The sequence below is a fragment of the Gavia stellata genome, chromosome 20 (genome assembly GCF_030936135.1).
Source record: "Gavia stellata isolate bGavSte3 chromosome 20, bGavSte3.hap2, whole genome shotgun sequence".
Lineage (NCBI taxonomy): Eukaryota > Metazoa > Chordata > Aves > Gaviiformes > Gaviidae > Gavia > Gavia stellata.
In genome coordinates, this window is record NC_082613.1 from 11,483,290 (window position 1) to 11,499,640 (window position 16,351).

General features: G+C 55.3%; 1 protein-coding gene across 1 annotated transcript; it reads left to right on the forward strand.

Annotated features, from left to right (window-relative positions):
* The first annotated feature begins 1,947 nt into the window (after positions 1-1,947).
* Positions 1,948-12,819, forward strand: PABPC1L (poly(A) binding protein cytoplasmic 1 like). Its single transcript, XM_059827420.1, has 14 exons — positions 1,948-2,140; positions 2,942-3,135; positions 3,702-3,817; positions 4,575-4,714; positions 5,567-5,661; positions 5,950-6,087; positions 6,640-6,735; positions 7,640-7,906; positions 8,455-8,545; positions 8,834-8,962; positions 10,322-10,461; positions 10,822-10,915; positions 11,790-11,934; positions 12,696-12,819. The coding sequence occupies exons 1-14, from the start codon at positions 1,948-1,950 to the stop codon at positions 12,817-12,819; spliced, it is 1,962 nt and encodes a 653-aa protein (XP_059683403.1).
* The last annotated feature ends 3,532 nt before the right edge of the window (positions 12,820-16,351 follow it).

A 16,351-nucleotide genomic window follows, 5' to 3' on the forward strand; every position in this document is an offset into this window, starting at 1 on the left:
TCCAGACAGAAGGAGACGGCAGAGGCCAGGTTCTGTGGGTCTCCCTTGGGTCTTGAGGGACTTTGCTGTGGAGTTTGCATAACCGTCCGATGATGAGGGACTCGTACCGAGCTGTGTGTATCGCACCGGCTCCTCCCTGGATTTCTTCACTCCGGGGAATCACCTACCAGAACCGGCAGGTGATTTCCTAAAAATGGGTGGGTGGGACATGCAGCGCTGGCAGGCGCTGTCCGTGCCCGAGGGCAAACTGCAGCGCCGTTCCCCTCCCGTTTGTGTGAAAAGACACCAGAAGCGCAGCAGCTGCGGTTTGCAAAACTTCGGAGATGCAACCAGCCTAAACCCCTTAGCTCCGCGGGGCCACCGCCGCCCGGCCCGGCCCTGCCCGCGGGGGGACGCCCGCCCCGCTCGGCGCTGCTCGGGGCGGGGCCGGGCCGCAGCTGGCGGAGGGCGGGGAGGGCCCCGTCCCGCCCCCGGCGCCGCCGCGGGAAGAGGCGGGCGGTGCCGGCAGCCGCCGCCGGAGCGGTGCTGCGCTGCGCTGCGAGCCGAGCCCGCCGAGCGCTCGGCGTGAGTGCGGGGCCGGGGTCCCGCCGCCCCGCTGCGGGCCGGCGAGGGCGGTTTCTCCCGGGGCGGGGAGGGGGGTCCGGCCGTGCCTGGCCCCCAGCGGGGGTGGCCGGTGCTCCCCGCCGGCGGAGCGGGGTCGGGCGGGGCGAGCAGCTCTCCGCCCCGCCCTGCCTCTGCCGCGGCGCTCGGCCCCGCGGGGCTCAGCCCCGCTGCGTGTGCCGGGCGCGGGGGCTCGCTGGGGCTGGGCCGGGTCTCTGCTCGGTCCCCGCTGATGCGGCATGGTCCTCTCGGCTCTGAACTCCCGCCCCTCGCTCCCGGCCCCGCCACCTGCGGAGGAACGCCGTGTTTGCGCTCTCAGTCGCGTTGATTTGCTGTCAGCGTTGCTGTGAGGCCCTTGGGAGGCGCATCTCGGTTGCATGAGGGGCAGGGCTGGGGCAGGGAGCTGGTGCGCGGCTCTTCCATGTTCAGCCCTGGGTGGTGACTCGCCTTTGGCCGAGGGATCGCTTGATGCACCTCTCTTGTGCGCGTGCATTTATTATGGGCATCCATAGGGTGTCTTAACAAATGTCTCGGGTCTTTTGAGCTTTAAGGTAAGAGCCCCGAAGATGGGCTTACAAGCTTTGAGGCCAGGAGCTGCATTTCTGTTTTCCTAGGCAGTACTTCGGGGGTCTCAAGCAGCGACTGACATCTTCTCACACAACTTTACACCCAGCTGAAACAGTGGGAGACTGAGCATCACTTTTCCTGCTTTGGGGGGGCCTCATCAGCAAGCTGAGGCTTGGTTCTCTTGGAAGGGCTGGCTAAAAACCTGTGTTTGCCTTGGTAGAGATGGGGACGGTTGCTGGGAGCGCTGGCTGCAGCAGTGCCGGCTGCCGGGCTGCTCGCGGGAAGCTGCTCCCCTGGCAGGGCAGTGCCGTGCATCGAAGCAAACCTGTGTTCCTTGGGTTTGCTCCGGCTGAGCAGCCAGCTGGAGGGAGCCGTTAAGGAGGAATTAAAATGGAAGCCTCTGGCGGAGGAGGGCTGTTTACCTTCTGAGGAATGAAACTCCATTTTATTTCTCTTGGGCTTTGAGTGTTGAAAGGAACGCATTGGTGTGTGCAGTGTGTGGTGTCCCTTTGGTCACTCCCCAGGTTTGCGGGGCTCTGACATGTGCGCATCGCCGCAGCTCACCTTTTGCGCCAACGCGGATATGTCCCTGAAAAACCTGGGAACTGCAGCATCCTTGGTGCATTTCCAGTGCCACCATTGCCAGTGGGAAGGGCACGGCTTGCACTGCTGCAGTGAGGCCAGCCCCGGTGTGGGTCCGTGGTTGCTGCACGTCATCCAAAACCTGCACTCTGCAGCCTCGGGTCTGTCTTCCTTCACAGCTGAGCTTTGTGGTTGACCATGAACACTAGCGGCCCTGGCTATCCGTTAGCCTCTCTCTACGTGGGGGACCTCCACCCGGATGTGACCGAAGCCATGCTCTATGAGAAGTTCTCGCCTGCTGGGCCCATTATGTCCATCCGAGTCTGTCGGGACGTCGCCACGCGCCGATCGCTGGGCTATGCCTACATTAACTTCCAGCAGCCTGCGGATGGTAAGCTCCCTGTAACGCAGCCCCAAGGAGCTGCCTCGCAACGGGGGCTTGGGGCGTGCGAGAGAAGGAAGGGCAGGCAGTGGAAAAGGGGGGAGCAGTTGTTTGAGTGGATGCCTCGGCTGTTGTGGCTTGGCGATATTCTGCTGCTGTTGGGTTTTGGTTGTAACTAATCCCAGTCTGCTCTCAGATGGTGACCCATCCCGCTCCCATCTCTTAGGGGCTGCGAGAGGATGTGGCAGACGGGCTTTGGGCTTGTGGGGGGGAGGAAGGTGACTTGTCAGAGTGATCTCCCTCCATGAGCTGATGGAGAAGGGCACCAAAACCCCTTCTGCCATTCCCCAGGGCAGCCAGCCGCTCGTGGTGTGAAGCGAGGCCCCTCTCCTGGCAGGCATCGCAGCGATACAGTGCTGTAACCAAAAGGCGTTTCATGCTGGAGCGAGGCAGCGGTGATGGGAAGGTGTTGGGTTAGTTGCCCTGGAGACCAAAATCCTTACTGGGTAAATGAGTTGGGTCTCTGCCAAACGGGAGCTTGCAGTGAAATGAATGATCCCGTGGGAGTAGGACATGCGTTGGAGAGGAAAAAATTCAAAAGGAAGGAGTGGTGTGGCTGAAGGAGGGGAGAGGAGAGCAGCCTCTGCCTAGCCCTGCTGCCCTGGGAGGCAGAGCTGCCTGTCTCGTTTAGCTTAACAAGCCCTTGTCCAACAGTATCCCTGATTCCTGTGCCTGTCCCAGCTGCTGTAGGATGTGAAGGGGACCTGTGTGTTACCCTCCTCTCTCCCCCTGTCTTTGCTTCTTCGCCAGCTGAGCGAGCGCTGGACACCATGAACTTCGAAGTGATCAAAGGCCGTCCCATCCGCATCATGTGGTCCCAGCGGGACCCGGGGCTCCGGAAGTCGGGGGTTGGAAACATCTTTATCAAGAACCTGGATGACTCCATTGATAACAAAGCCCTGTATGACACGTTCTCCGCCTTTGGAAACATTCTGTCATGCAAGGTACACGCACCCGTGGGCCCTGCAGGAAAGGGCTTGCTGCAGAGCTGCCCCGCGTTCTTGGCAGCGTGCTGTAGCCAGCTGAAATTCACTTTCTCGTTCCGCTTCCTACAAAGTTTCCTCTAAATTCCCACCTGCTTTGAAGCCAAAAGGCCCTGCTGCGTTTCTCCTGGGAATGGGGGCTTTCCCTTCTGCCCCCCTTCTTCCTAGTCCCTGCACAGAGACGTTGTGTGTTGTGCTGTCTGAGCTCAGTGCATCGATGGCACTCGGGTCTTGGTGAGCCACGAGCTCTTCAGCATCATATAAAGCACCGGGTGCGGGAGGGCAACCGCCTTGGCCCCAGCAGGACATCTGGCCCTGGGCAGCCCCGGGGCAGAGCTCTCGCCTGGCTCCCTGACCTGCTGCCAGTACCCCAACGCAGCTCAGCCGTTGTGGGAGTGGGATGTCAGGGAGGGTAAATGTCCCTGGAAAATGAGTGGGTTTTCCTGCGACTTACTCATGTGCAAGCGTGGAGAAAACCAGTGTCTGCCTCTTTCCCCTCCCCACCCCCCTCCTCGCTCTGTTTGTAGGTGGTTTGTGATGAAAACGGATCCCGCGGCTATGGCTTTGTTCACTTTGAGACTCAGGAGGCAGCGACTCGGGCCATCGAGACCATGAATGGGATGTTGCTCAACGACCGGAAGGTGTAAGTGCCAGAAAAGATAGTCTCCTTGGCTCTGCGCTTGGTCCTCCCTTGCCTTGGTGCATGCTCGGGAGCAAACGCCTGCCCTGCTTGGGCTCCCACCTCCTGCTGCTCTCTCTCCTCTCTTCCTGTCCGTCCCGCTGAGCACGGCGTCTCCGGGGCGGTGAGTCGCTTGTGGTTGATGCTGGTGGAAGTGTGATAGTGGTTTGGAGCTGTTCCTGACAGTGGGGAAGGAATCCAACCCCAGGCTGTGTTTTATTGCTGAGGCGGTGTAAGGAGTGCCCACAAAGCAGGGCTGGTTCTCTATCTTGGCTGTCAGCATCAGATAATCTGGGCAGGAAGAGGTTTTGTTGTTCTTCAGCTCTCTGCTTACATTGCATCACCTTAGTCTCTACATCCCTGTCTCCACAGAGGCAAGCGGCTGCCCGAAGGGGCCTGGGGTACCTCGGAGTAAGAGAGCTGGCACTTGGTGGCATCCCTTGGGGTCTTCTGGGGTCTCCTGAGGTGACACCCCCAGTTGTGCCCTGTGTTACCACTCTCACTGTTTCAGCAGTGCCAGGTGGGGTCTGGGTAGGGAAACACCCTGGTGGGATGTCACCAAGTTACTGGATGTGAAACACGTGATGGGTTTACGGGTGAGCAGAGCACTGCCTGAGGTGACGGGGTCTTTCTTGGCCTGTGCTGAGACAGATGCGCCTGTGCCCATCTTCCCTCTGCAGAGGCCATGAAGGGTTTTGCGTCCCTTTCTTCCTTCCTGCAGGTTTGTTGGCCATTTCAAATGCCGCAAAGAGCGCGAGGCAGAGTTTGGGGCTCGGGCAATGGAGTTTACCAACGTCTACATCAAGAACTTTGGGGATGATATGGATGACGACAGACTGCGGGAAATATTCTCCAAGTTTGGTGAGTACAGTTGTTGAAGCAAAATATCCTCATGTCCGATAAACTGGAGTTGAGGCAACTGCGAAGCAAGCTGGGGAGAGTGCTCTATTGAAATACTGAGCCCCTTCTCTTGATGGGATCTGACTCGCTTAAACACCACATCACCAAAGGACCACAGTGGCTTAAATCGTCAGGATATTACATGCACTTTCCTACAATGATGGAGGATTGACTTGTATTAGGTGCTTTCCTGGGGGGAAAAAGAAAAGTTTTTTTACTTTCTCGGGTAACAAAAGTGGGGTTTTTTGTTTCGTTAGTTTTTTAAATTGTCTTGAAACCAGTGTGCTGTCTGGTTATAGGAGCCCTGGGAATAAGAGAATGCTGAGTCTGATTTTAAAGCACAAGTGGCTTTTCCAGTCCAGACCATTACTGGAGGATGCCTTTTTGCGACAGAGTTTAGTGTTGTATGAACCCATGGACCATATGGTCCATGCTTGGCCAGTGTTAGATCAGGTAATTTGTGAATACCTTTCATACGAACCCAATACATGCACTCATACATAAAGGAGATGAGAAATTCTGGCCAAAGAAACTCAGTGCACCGGCTGGAGAAACCGAAAAGCCAAGAGCAATGTGAGAAGCATCCAGGGTGGGAGGGATCGCCCTCACCAACACGCGCAGCCTCCCGTTCCTGCCTCGCGGTGGGGATCCTGCTGTCTGTCCTCCCGTTTGGTTCTTCTGTGCTGCCGCGGCTGTCCAGTCTCCTTGCTGGACTGGCATCTCGTGGTGGCTCCCGAGCATGGTGCTGCGTGCCGGCAGCACTCCCTCGGTGGGCACCCTTCTTCAGATGGATGCTTTCCTTTCCTCTTGCAGGAAAGACGCTAAGTGTCAAAGTCATGATGGACAACACTGGCCGCTCAAAGGGCTTCGGGTTTGTCAACTTTGAGAAGCACGAAGAAGCCCAGAAGGCAAGAGGCTCCTCGCTGCCCGTCTGCTGTCTCAGCCCCAAGCTGGTCCCCTGCTGATGTTCCCACCTCTCCTCGGGGAGGGGAACCTCACCGGCTTTGTGCTTGCCTGGGTGCTGGTGCTGACAGGGCTCCCTGGATGGGCAGGACCTGGCAAAGGGGCTCAGAGCTGCCCTCCCCCCGGGGGGGGGTGTCTCTGTTCGTGGTGGGGCTGGACTGGGGTGGTGGGTGAAGAGTAGAGCAGTGGCCGTTGGCTTCTCGCCGTGCTCAGAGCCCTTCCTCCGCTGGCAGGCGGTGGCCGACATGAACGGGAAGGAGATCAACGGGCGGATGGTGTACGTGGGCCGAGCCCAGAAGCGGCTGGAGCGCCAGAGCGAGCTGAAGCGGAAATTTGAGCAGATCAAGCAGGAGCGAGTGAGCAGGTACCAGGTAAGGGGAGAGTGGGGTGCTCCATCCTGCAGGTCCAGGGACATGCCCCCCCGGGCATCCAGGGACATCTCAGCTTGTGGACCATGCAGGGTGCTCCAGAGTAGATCAGTGTGCTGGGTCCCTTCTGCAATTAAAAAAGACCTGCACAGGGGTCCAGACACTGGTAATCTCCTGGGAAGCAGCATCAGGAGAGAGATCTAAACCCGGGATGGTGTTGGCAGGTGAACAAACAGGTCTGCTCCTTTCCAGAAATTAAAATATTAGTCTTGAAAAGAGGCAGATTCCTGAGGTCTTGGAGCAGCTTCATAGCGATGGTCTGGGTGCTCTCTTCACTTGGGGCGTCTCACCTACAAGTGGAGAACACACGTGGTCCTGGCTCCTCTCCACGTCACCGGTCCTGCGGCAGCTCTGGAGAAGACGTGTTTGTGGGCTGTCCCACCCTCTGGCTGAGCTGCTGGAGAAACGTGCATCCAGCTCGAAAAACCACTGTAAACTTTGGAAGCCCACTGTGTATTTGGGAGGAGGCTAAGTCATTTTTCTGCCCATTTGCAGGGGGTCAACCTGTACGTGAAGAACCTGGATGATGGGATAGATGATGAGAGGCTGAGGAAGGAGTTCTCTCCCTACGGCACCATCACCAGTGCCAAGGTGAGGGACCAGGGCTGTCGCTGGGGCTCCTGGGGTCAGCCAGTCGGTGCGCTCAGCCCTTGGAAAGGGATTGGGATTATCATCCTGTTGAGCTATGTTTCCCTACTGACGGCTTTATACAAAGCCAAGTGTGAAGGTCATGCCACGTGTATCCCACACTGTCCTGAGGAGCTTATTGATTCAGCAAATAGTTTGTAGCATTGCTGAGTCACCCCAGCCCCGGTGAGGTGCAGGGTATGGGACCTTAAAGCCACATCATTCTGAATATTACACAGCCACTCTGCGGTTCGGGACCAATGTGACGCTGATACAAATGGAACTGACCCACAAGCCACCTCGCTCTGGGGAGAGTGGGGTTTGCCTCGCTGACGGGCTGGCTTTTGCCGTTTGGAAAACCATAAAAATGTCAGTCTTGCCACCGAGACTGGTGTCAAGCCTCTCCTGAAGGCTAAGCATATGGGATAAGCAGAGGGATGCTCTGGCTTTAAGGTCAGATACCTGTAACCTGCCAGCTGCGGGGGACAGATGCTGTCTGGCCCTCAGGCAGGGCACGGTGTCCCACTGATGCCCAGCCCTTGCTGGCTCCTGGTGCATTAAGCACGAGAGCATAGCTGGCCTGTGGGGCTGGGGCGCAGACCCCCTGGAAGATCACAGGCTGCAGACCTTGGGCTTGCCCAGACTCTGCCATCTTCATTTCCCAACCCGGTTTTGCCCAAGCAAATCCTCCCCTTCCCTGGAGAAACCTCTCCGTGGAGCCCCATGGGCACAGCCCCATCTGTCCCACCCTGGGTGTGGGGGCTGCAATGGGGTGCCTGCGGCTCCCACGTGCCCCCCCGCCACACTGTGCTTCGCGGGTGCTGCAGCGATCTGTGGACTTAGCTGTCTTGTTCTAATCCAATTTTAGGTGATGACAGAGGGTGGCCACAGCAAAGGGTTTGGGTTTGTATGTTTTTCCTCCCCAGAAGAGGCTACCAAGGCCGTGACAGAAATGAACGGGCGGATCGTCAGCACCAAGCCTCTCTACGTCGCGCTCGCTCAAAGGAAAGAGGAGCGGAAAGCAATCCTCACCAACCAGTACATGCAGAGATTAGCCACAATGAGGGCTCTGCCTGGCCCTCTTCTGGGCTCCTTCCAGCCCCCCCCGGGGTACTTCCTACCCCCTATCCCCCAGGTGAGTCCCTGTTCCCGAATGGCAGCCTCGCACGGGGACCCGAATTTGCCCTGGGCTGGAGGAGGGGGGTGGCAGTCAGGCTGAGGAGCATATCTCGGTTTGTGCAGACCCAAGCTCACGCCGGCGTGAGATCGGTGGGATCAGCGCTGGGCTTCTGCGTAAGCCGCAGGGCTTGCCAAAACACTGGTGGTGTGCGGGTGCTCCAGGCAATGGGCTGGGGATTTAGTAGCCACCGGCTGCTCCTCAGAGGAGGGAACCAAGGAGGAGTTTGGTGGAAGGGTGTGAACATGGAGAGCAAGTCCCTTGATGAAACGAGGGGAGGGAGTAGGGTTGCAGAGGTGCAAAAGCTCCTGGGGAGGAGATAAGTGGAGCTGCTGGAGGACACGCGGGCAGCAGGACTGGAGGTTGATCTTTAAAGTGCTCTGGCACACTGCAGAGCGTGGTTTTGGCTTGCTTGTCTGCGTGCGGTGGCTGCTGAGATTCTCTGGGTTAGATCTGGCTCGGCTCAGCTCCCAAGTCACCCTGGTTAACGTGTTCTCCTTTCCTAGCCACAAACCAGAGCTACCTTCTACAGCCCCAGCCCAGTTGTCCCAGTCCGTCCTGCCACTCGCTGGAGTGCGCAGCCCTCCCGGCCTCCCCGTGAGTCAGCCTGCCTCTCCCCGGGGGCTCTCGGTACGAGCTGGGCTCGGTTAGGGACTGAGGGTCTCAAAAAGCAGCACAAAGCGTGTAACCACGGGGGGCTGTTGTCTGGAGATGTGTGCGGGGGTTTGCTGCAGGGAGCACGGTGATGGGCACTTGGGGATGAGACGTTGGGGTTGACCCCAGAGGTGAGGTGCTCCCGGGCTTTCCCCAGCCACAGTCACCCCCCCATCTCCTTCCATGCCTTTGCTACCAGGAAGCTTTATTAATCATGTGCCATCTCTACAGCAGCGTATCCTGCAGCTACCCCCATCCTGAGGGCCGCCGCGCCGCCCCGGCGCCTGCTGTCCAACATCAGCACCATGAGACAGGCCTCCACCCAGGTGCCCCGCGTGCCCCCCCAGGCCCAGAGAGTGGGTGAGTGGGGGAAGGACCCGGCTCGGACATCGCTGTAGCAGCCGTGTGAGGACGAGGGTACTTGCTATGAGCTTGGGTCTGCCTCCGAAGCTGGATCAGTTTGTGGGATTGCTCGTGGCGGAGTTCAGATGGTGCCCTTGGACCTGACGGGACTGGAGCAGTGTCTGTAGTGAATAAGTGTGTAACTTTTGGGGAAGGTTGTGGTCTTCCAGGTAATGGGACAGGTCTCTGATATGCAGATTGGTTTTGTTGGCCGCTGCTCCTTGCATACGTTCATTAAAGATGACGATGCAGCCACGTCACCCTAGGCTTAGTGCTCAGACCAAGGTGGAGGTTGCGAAAGGACCTCTTGGGCAGAAGCAGGGGTTCTCACCGGCTCTAGCTGAACCGCTGCCAAGGGCAAGCCTCCAGTAAAACACGCTCATGTTAGAGGTATTCAGAGCTATGGCCTGAGAACCAGACCTTGCTGGCATCCCAGTTCTTGGCTGTGCTGGGGCTGTCCCTCTGTCCCAGGGTGTGCCTCTCCACCTTGCTGGTGTGACATGGCTGTGCTTGTGCAGGGCTGGTGGGTGGTGACCGAGCTGCTGTCCTGCACACAGTGCCCAGAGCACTCCTCGCCTCCAGAGTGCTTTAACCCCGTGTCTATCCTGTCCCACCTCCGCCTTTCATGCGAGTGAGGAGGAAGAGGATGCTCGCCAGGGCTTACAGCACAGCCCCCTCTGAGGCTCCTCCATGGACTGGCTTTGAGGAAAGGCAGAAGTAGCCCAGGGTGGAAGTTGCCCACCTGGTGAGCGGGTGAAGGTCCGAGGTCCCCCAAAACATGGGACTGTCTGGTGCGGCAGTGTCTATCTACAACCCTCATGGCTTCATGCGATTTAGCCCAAGGTGGTCTTTGGCATTGAGTGTCTTACACTGCAATGAGCAGGGGGACCAGGAGGGTTGTCTTTGATTTGTCACCGCTGCTTTTGCCCTTGTCCTCTCGTTCCTCTGCCCTGCAGAAGGGGAGCCAGGGTGAGCTGGAGGCCCGGGGCACTTGCTCTTGCAGCCCACCCTCCTTGGTGCTGTGCCCATCCTCCTGCTGCTGATGGGGACGGGTGTTTCTGGAGGAGAGGCAAGGAGGTGTAGGTGCCTTTGCCAGCTCTCCCGCCCTCTGCACAACATCAGACCTGTCCAGCAGGCAGGATGGCAGTGCCCTGCCTGTCCTGGGGAAGCTGCCTTTGACCTGGGGGCTGCTTTGAGCCCGTGGGGGGATTTTTTGGGGCCTCTGGTTGAGCACACTTCCCTTCTGGCTTCAGCCTCCCCAGTGCAGGCATGCGTTTAATGGGCTCCTCATTACAAATGTTCCCATCCCCGTTGCAGCTAACATCGGGACGCAGACCATCAGCGCTCGGGTGCCCTCCTCGCCCACCCTCCCGCGGGGCACCCCGCAGTACAAGTACTCCTCGGCCGTCAGGAACGTCCAGCCCATGGGGCACGTGCCGCCCGTGGTGGCCCCGCAGGTAACCGCTCTGTGAGCTCCCGGCTTCGGCGTGGCCGCCGCAGCATGCATCAGTCCTGGTCCTGCCCAGGCAGCCCCATGGCTCTGTCGATGACTGGTGTTATGGGGACCTTTCCCAGGGGCTGCTGGGGTACCTGGGGCTACGGATCCAGTAGCCATGCAGCTGTAATGCCTGGTGCCAACTTTCCTGGAAGCCAGCGTTTGGATACAAACAGGCAATGCCGGAGTTTGCATCAGCAGCTTGGAAGGGTGAAACGCCCTGCTGCGTTCAGGGCCCAGCACTGCTCCTACAAGCCAGTTATCTCATGCATCGCTTCCAGCATTTCTGATCGCTGCTCTTCCCTGTGTATTCTTTCTCCAGGTGGGAGAACCTGCTGTACATGTCCAGGGGCAGGAGCCGCTGACAGCATCCATGCTCGCAGCAGCCCCTCCTCAGGAGCAGAAGCAAATGATAGGTGGGTGTCACGGCTGCTTTGCTGGAGCAGGTCCAGCTGTGGGGCTGTGCATGCATGTGAGGGCATGTGGATGTGCATGCACCAGGGAAAACTTAACTGCTAGGAGAAGCTCTAAGGCTTCATAGGATTGCTCTGATACTATGCTGCTTTAAAAAAATAAAAATCTGGGCTGTGTTGGAAGGGTATGGAAGCACCAAAACCACTCCCTGCCTATATTAGCTGCCTGGCAGTGAGACAGCGTCTGGTGAAACTCTGCGGGAGAGGCAGAGCTCCATCCTGCCCGTGCTGCCAGGCTGCACCAGAGCACTTGCGATTCCCCTGAACTCTGAGCCATCGTGCATCACCGCTCTCGGGTGCTGAAGAAGAGCTTGGTGGCATAGGGGTTAGGGTGAGCTCTGCCCAAGAGAGGGCTGGGAGCGGAGTAATCTGGGGAGGGAAGAAGGACGATCATATGCACAGGGCTGAGGCACCCTGGCAAAACTGTAGTGGGGAATCTGGCAGGGAAATAATGCGTGCTGGAGGATGGGATCGTGGGAGGAGGGCAAATAGCATTGTCCCTGGCCATCAAAGGTGGCTTTGCTCTTCCATATCCATTTCCTTGTATGGCTTTCCTTCCTGGTAAGCATGCCCTGTAGGTAGGGCTAATTCTCCCAGTTGTACAGGGGTGCTGAAGTGGGAATGGGAGCGTTTTGTCTGCAAACACTGTTGCTGTGACATGCTGGAGTAGGTTTGCTTGTGAGCAGTGATTTCCCCCCTGCCTTGTATCCCTTTTCAGTTGAAAGGACAGAGCAGGGAGGGCAGGAGGGTTTGCACTGGGTTTGAGAATGCTGGAGGTCTTGCATAGTGGTGATGTCCTCCCTGGTGTTTGGAGCAGGTGAGCGCCTCTACCCTCTGATCCATGCGATGCATCCCTCGCTGGCCGGCAAGATCACTGGGATGCTGCTGGAGATAGACAACTCTGAGCTGCTGCTGCTCCTGGAGTCCCCCGACTCCCTGCGCTCCAAGGTAGGAGTAACTCGGTGCCCAAATAAATCGCATCCCAAAGGGCTAACTACCTGCTGCTGCAAGGAAAAGTGATCATGGCCCAGAAGATGGGCCAAGGATGTTGATAGCCATGAGAAGAGCAAGTAGCTGCTGTTTTTTTCCAAGTGAAAAATGAGCAGAAAGAGCCCTGGGTTGATGGCCCCCCACCCTGTGAATGCCTGCCTGCCTTCAGCAAAAGGGCCAAGTTCTGAGGGTGGTTTGGAGGTGGCTGGGAAGTGAGAGGGGGAAAAGCAGGGTGGGTGTCACTCCCTGGAAGGAGAGGGGGAAATGCTCTTTCCTGAGAATAGAAACCAGATAAATGCTGCCTCTCTGAAGCATTTCTTCATTTCCTCCTTAATCCTGGTGAATATTTAGCTTTGGTTCCCATCAGAACAGTTGCAGTGAATTGACTGCATCTCCTTGTTGCTCCTTGGAGGCAGGATTCACCTTTACCCTTTCGCTGACATTTTTTTGAAGGAGCATGGGCTCTGCTGGGTCATGTCAGGCAGCTCCACCTATGGAGAAGTTTGATTTCTCCCTGGACGGTTCTGACTTCCATGGAAAAGGAGAGATGCCCCAGCATTTTCCTAGGGAAGAGACAGAAGAGGTCTGTGAGCTGATCAGTCTCCTGCAGAAGCAGCAGACTTGGATTTTATAATTATTATTATTTAAGTCCTTTACCTCTTGGAAGTGGGTCTGAGTAGAGGACAGGAACTGGAATATTGCGTTTCTTGTGCAGTATGCTCCTATGTTGGAGCAACTCAACTTCTTCCCCACCTTGTGCTCCCTGTTGTAAGATCGAGGAAGCGGTCGCTGTTCTCCAAGCGCACCAGGCTACCAACACCTCGCACAAGAGCAGCGCCGCGGCATTCCTGCAGTGACTGCAGGTAGGTGCAGGGAGCTGTTTTGAGTGTTGGCATGTGCGTGGTGTGCTCAGGGTCCCTGGTTTCTGACTGAAACTGGGGATTGGGTTTCTTGTCCAGACCAAGTATGGCTTGATGAGCAATGTGAGTATCTTTGACTGTAATATTCCACTTAAATCACATCCTTCGTTTTCCAGACTTAATTGCACTGCAGAGACATGGTTCTGTGTGTTTTTTCTGTGTTCACAAAGGTGATGACTGTGCAACCAGGAAGGAAGATAGGAAAGGACCTTGCTTTTCTGTAGGTCTAGTGGGGACTGGCACCATCTTTACTGGGATTTCCCAGTGTTTTTTGCAGAACCTTGTCAGTAGATACCCTATAAAATGTTGGCAATTCTGTGTGGGCTTGATCAGGAGAGCTGGCCCTGCTGCTGAGGGTGGGACAGACCCATTAACAAGCAATTCAGACTCTCACATACCCCTTAAAGATAGTATTTTCCTCTACTTGTGATCATAAGGAAACTGTGTTAATCCAAGCTCAGATGAGTCCTTGTCTGGATGAAGTTGTTCCTTTAGCAGTTGAAAATTACATATGTGGGTTCTTTGGGTTTTTTGTAGACTTCAGGACTGAGAGCAAGCCCCAAGAACATTGCCTTTGAAGAACAGCAGCAGCAACCCCACCGTGCTTTTGGAATCATGCCTGTACAGTGACCCTGGCTTGTCTTCAGCCCCCCATCCTATTTTTTGTGTGTATTGTAAACCTTGCAGAATTGCTTCCTCCTGCACCTGTAAAAAAAATCCCCACATGAATTCCCTTCTTGCTACTGAAAGCATCTTGTGAAAAGTAGTGTGGAACCCAGCCTGGTTCAGTTGCCCTGGAAATGACAAGTGCTGATGAATCATCATTTTTAGTGAATTTATTGGGTTCTGTAGTTTTATTTGTTCCTGTAGCTGACACTAATAAAGAACTGATGCTTCCACCCCCAAAGCATGGGTTGGGTCCCTTTGCAGAAAGACAGCAATTACTTTTTCTCTGTTTCATGCAGGTGGAGGGATGGACTTAGGTCAGGCTGCTGTAATTAGTGTTTGCAGCTTGTGACACTGGTGGGGTGGCAGTCCTGAGAGCTGACAGGAGGGGACATATAGGATTAAATGAACAAATTGCCAACCAACAGGGTCTCCTGATCCTTTCTGGCTCTGTAGGAGGATGGCTTTAAGCAATTTCATACCATCTACCTGGATTTTATCCCTTCTAGCTAGCTGTTTTTAACTTCCTTTTAAAAGGCATCATCTTCCTGTGGTTCTTATTTTGTAATGGACCTTGTACGCCTGCAGGAGCACTGGCACCAAGTGTCTGCTGCTGGTCACCACACTGCGTGTGTGGGTCTGGGGTGCGCAGACCCAGCTTTTGAGGTATTGCGGAGTAGCTGTAAATCAAAAGCTGCTTCTCCAATGTGTGTTCCTGACCAGTGGTTTCAAGGAGTCATTGATGGGCCTGAAAACATTTGTAACTGCATTGTGTCCTGCTGGGATACTCACTGCTTGCAGGAGTAGCTGGGACCCATTATTACTGTGTTCTGCTCTCTGGGCATCTCCCAGAGCATGTTGCTGTCGTCATCCTGGCCTTAATGCTCCGCTCTTCCTGTTTAGGAAAGGAATTTTGGTCCCTAGAGGCTCCTTGGTACTTGAGACTGGCGATGTATTGACCTTACTTGACTGCTTCCTTGAGCTGACAGGAGCACACCTCCATCAGCACCACCTACCTTCTTTCTGCTGTCTCAATCTTCCTTCTGTGCTGTATCATACTCTCACTTCAGCTCGCTGCTGAGTCATCCCTCCTACCTTGTTTTCCTTCCAGCATTTTAATAGAATCACTTACACATTTGCTCCTGCATGGTGTCTGCTCTGCTCAGCTGGGCCTCTTCCCTAGGGCTTTTCATCATTCCTTCTTCTTGCCTTTATTTTGCCAGTTCTTCCTATGACCTCCTTAAATATTTCTTTTCTTCATAGTGGATGCCTCAGCCTGAACTGTGCACTATTTGGATATCTCCTTCTCAGCGAGATGCTTATAAAGGACTTTAATCCACCTAACTTAAATGCAAGTTGTGTATACTGTTTTTTCTCCTGAAGCTGGCTGGAAGCTTTTATGTTTTGTCTCTAGAGGAAGAATGTGTATTTGCACAAGTGTAATGCATATAAGGAGCTGGAATGGAACTGTACAGGTAGACTTCATTCTGCTGTTGGCTAGCTTGTCTGCAACCTATTTTCAGGTGTAACAGGCTGCTTCAGATGTGCCTGTGACACCACCTACAATGCTAGATGGCTTGGCTGGAGAAGACAGCTGTAAAGCTAGAGGGAATGCAGAGCGGGGCCAAGGAACCACAGGGACATCAGAACAGCCTAAGAAAGGACATGAACAAGGATGAGGGTCTTTCAAATGTTTATCAGAAGGTGAAGTTGGAGCTTGGATCCCCATCTATATTGGAAAGTTTTCAGAGCAGCTCCCTGGCTGAACTCCTCGGGGAAGTCTGAATCTTTAGGGAACTGAGGCAGGGGCAGCAATGCAAATATGAATCTGGAGTCTCTAGTTTGGAATAGTTGCTGTGGCTTTTGAAAGGGTTGGATGAAGCTGTGCCTCTGACAAGCACTCTCCAGCTGCCCATGTGGACAGCACTACCTTTGCATGCCTGGGAAGCATCCTGCAAGGACAGCAGCACTGTTGCTGGAACAGAAGGGGAGACAGATGGGATCAGAAGTGACCCTGGGCTTGAAGTTGTGTGTCTTGTTGCTGTGCTTGATCCTTGTCTACCTCGTAGTATTGCTGGGGAGAGTCTTAGAGGTAAGGTAGAAAACCACATTGCTGTTGCTGACAGGGAAAAGAGATGGTGAATGCTGCTGCTTAGAGGTGTTGTAATGAATTGTAGTTGAACAGTGTGGGTATCTGCCCCTCCAGATAACAGCAGGGCTCTTAAAAGGATAGCTCTTAACTAAGTGAAGCCAGTCTTCCTCCTGTATTCTGTGACCTTCCTCTGCTTATCTGTGTACTGCTGGCCTGCGCTTCCCCACCCTGGAATCCACCACACTTGCTAAAAGCTCAGGCAAGTGCTTGTTGTAGGATCAATGGAGCTGCTGTGCTTCTTAGAAGTGGGAGTGGAGCAAGTTCTGCCCCGCAGGGAGGAGTTGTTTCAAGCCCTGGCCCATTACAGCTGATGGAGTACAGCTCTGGGACCTACAAAAAAACTACTTAGTATCAGGCTAAGATAAGAAATCTTTGTCTGTCTTTAATGCCATTAAAGTGATGCCTGCTTTCGAAATTCAGTTCAGTGGGGTACCTGAAATCCTGGCTGGTGGGAGAAGCAAGTAAGGTGGAAAAGAAAGATATGGCCTAGCTTCCAGCTCTTGGTCTGTACTCTAAAGAATCGGCTCAGGTCTAGTGTTGTCCAGCATCTTGACTTACCAGTTAAGGCACTCTGCTCAGCCTTGCACACTGTGTATGGGTAATGTATTGTCACTGTCTGACAGCTGGCTTCCAAAGCAAGGCATTATACAG

Excerpts from the sequence above, each read along its gene's own strand:
- PABPC1L (XM_059827420.1), top strand. The coding sequence starts at position 1,948 with ATGAACACTAGCGGCCCTGGCTATCCGTTAGCCTCTCTCTACGTGGGG. Across the intron at positions 6,088-6,639 it reads AGCGAGTGAGCAGGTACCAG|GGGGTCAACCTGTACGTGAA; the intron begins GTAAGGGGAGAG and ends GCCCATTTGCAG. Across the intron at positions 6,736-7,639 it reads GCACCATCACCAGTGCCAAG|GTGATGACAGAGGGTGGCCA; the intron begins GTGAGGGACCAG and ends ATCCAATTTTAG.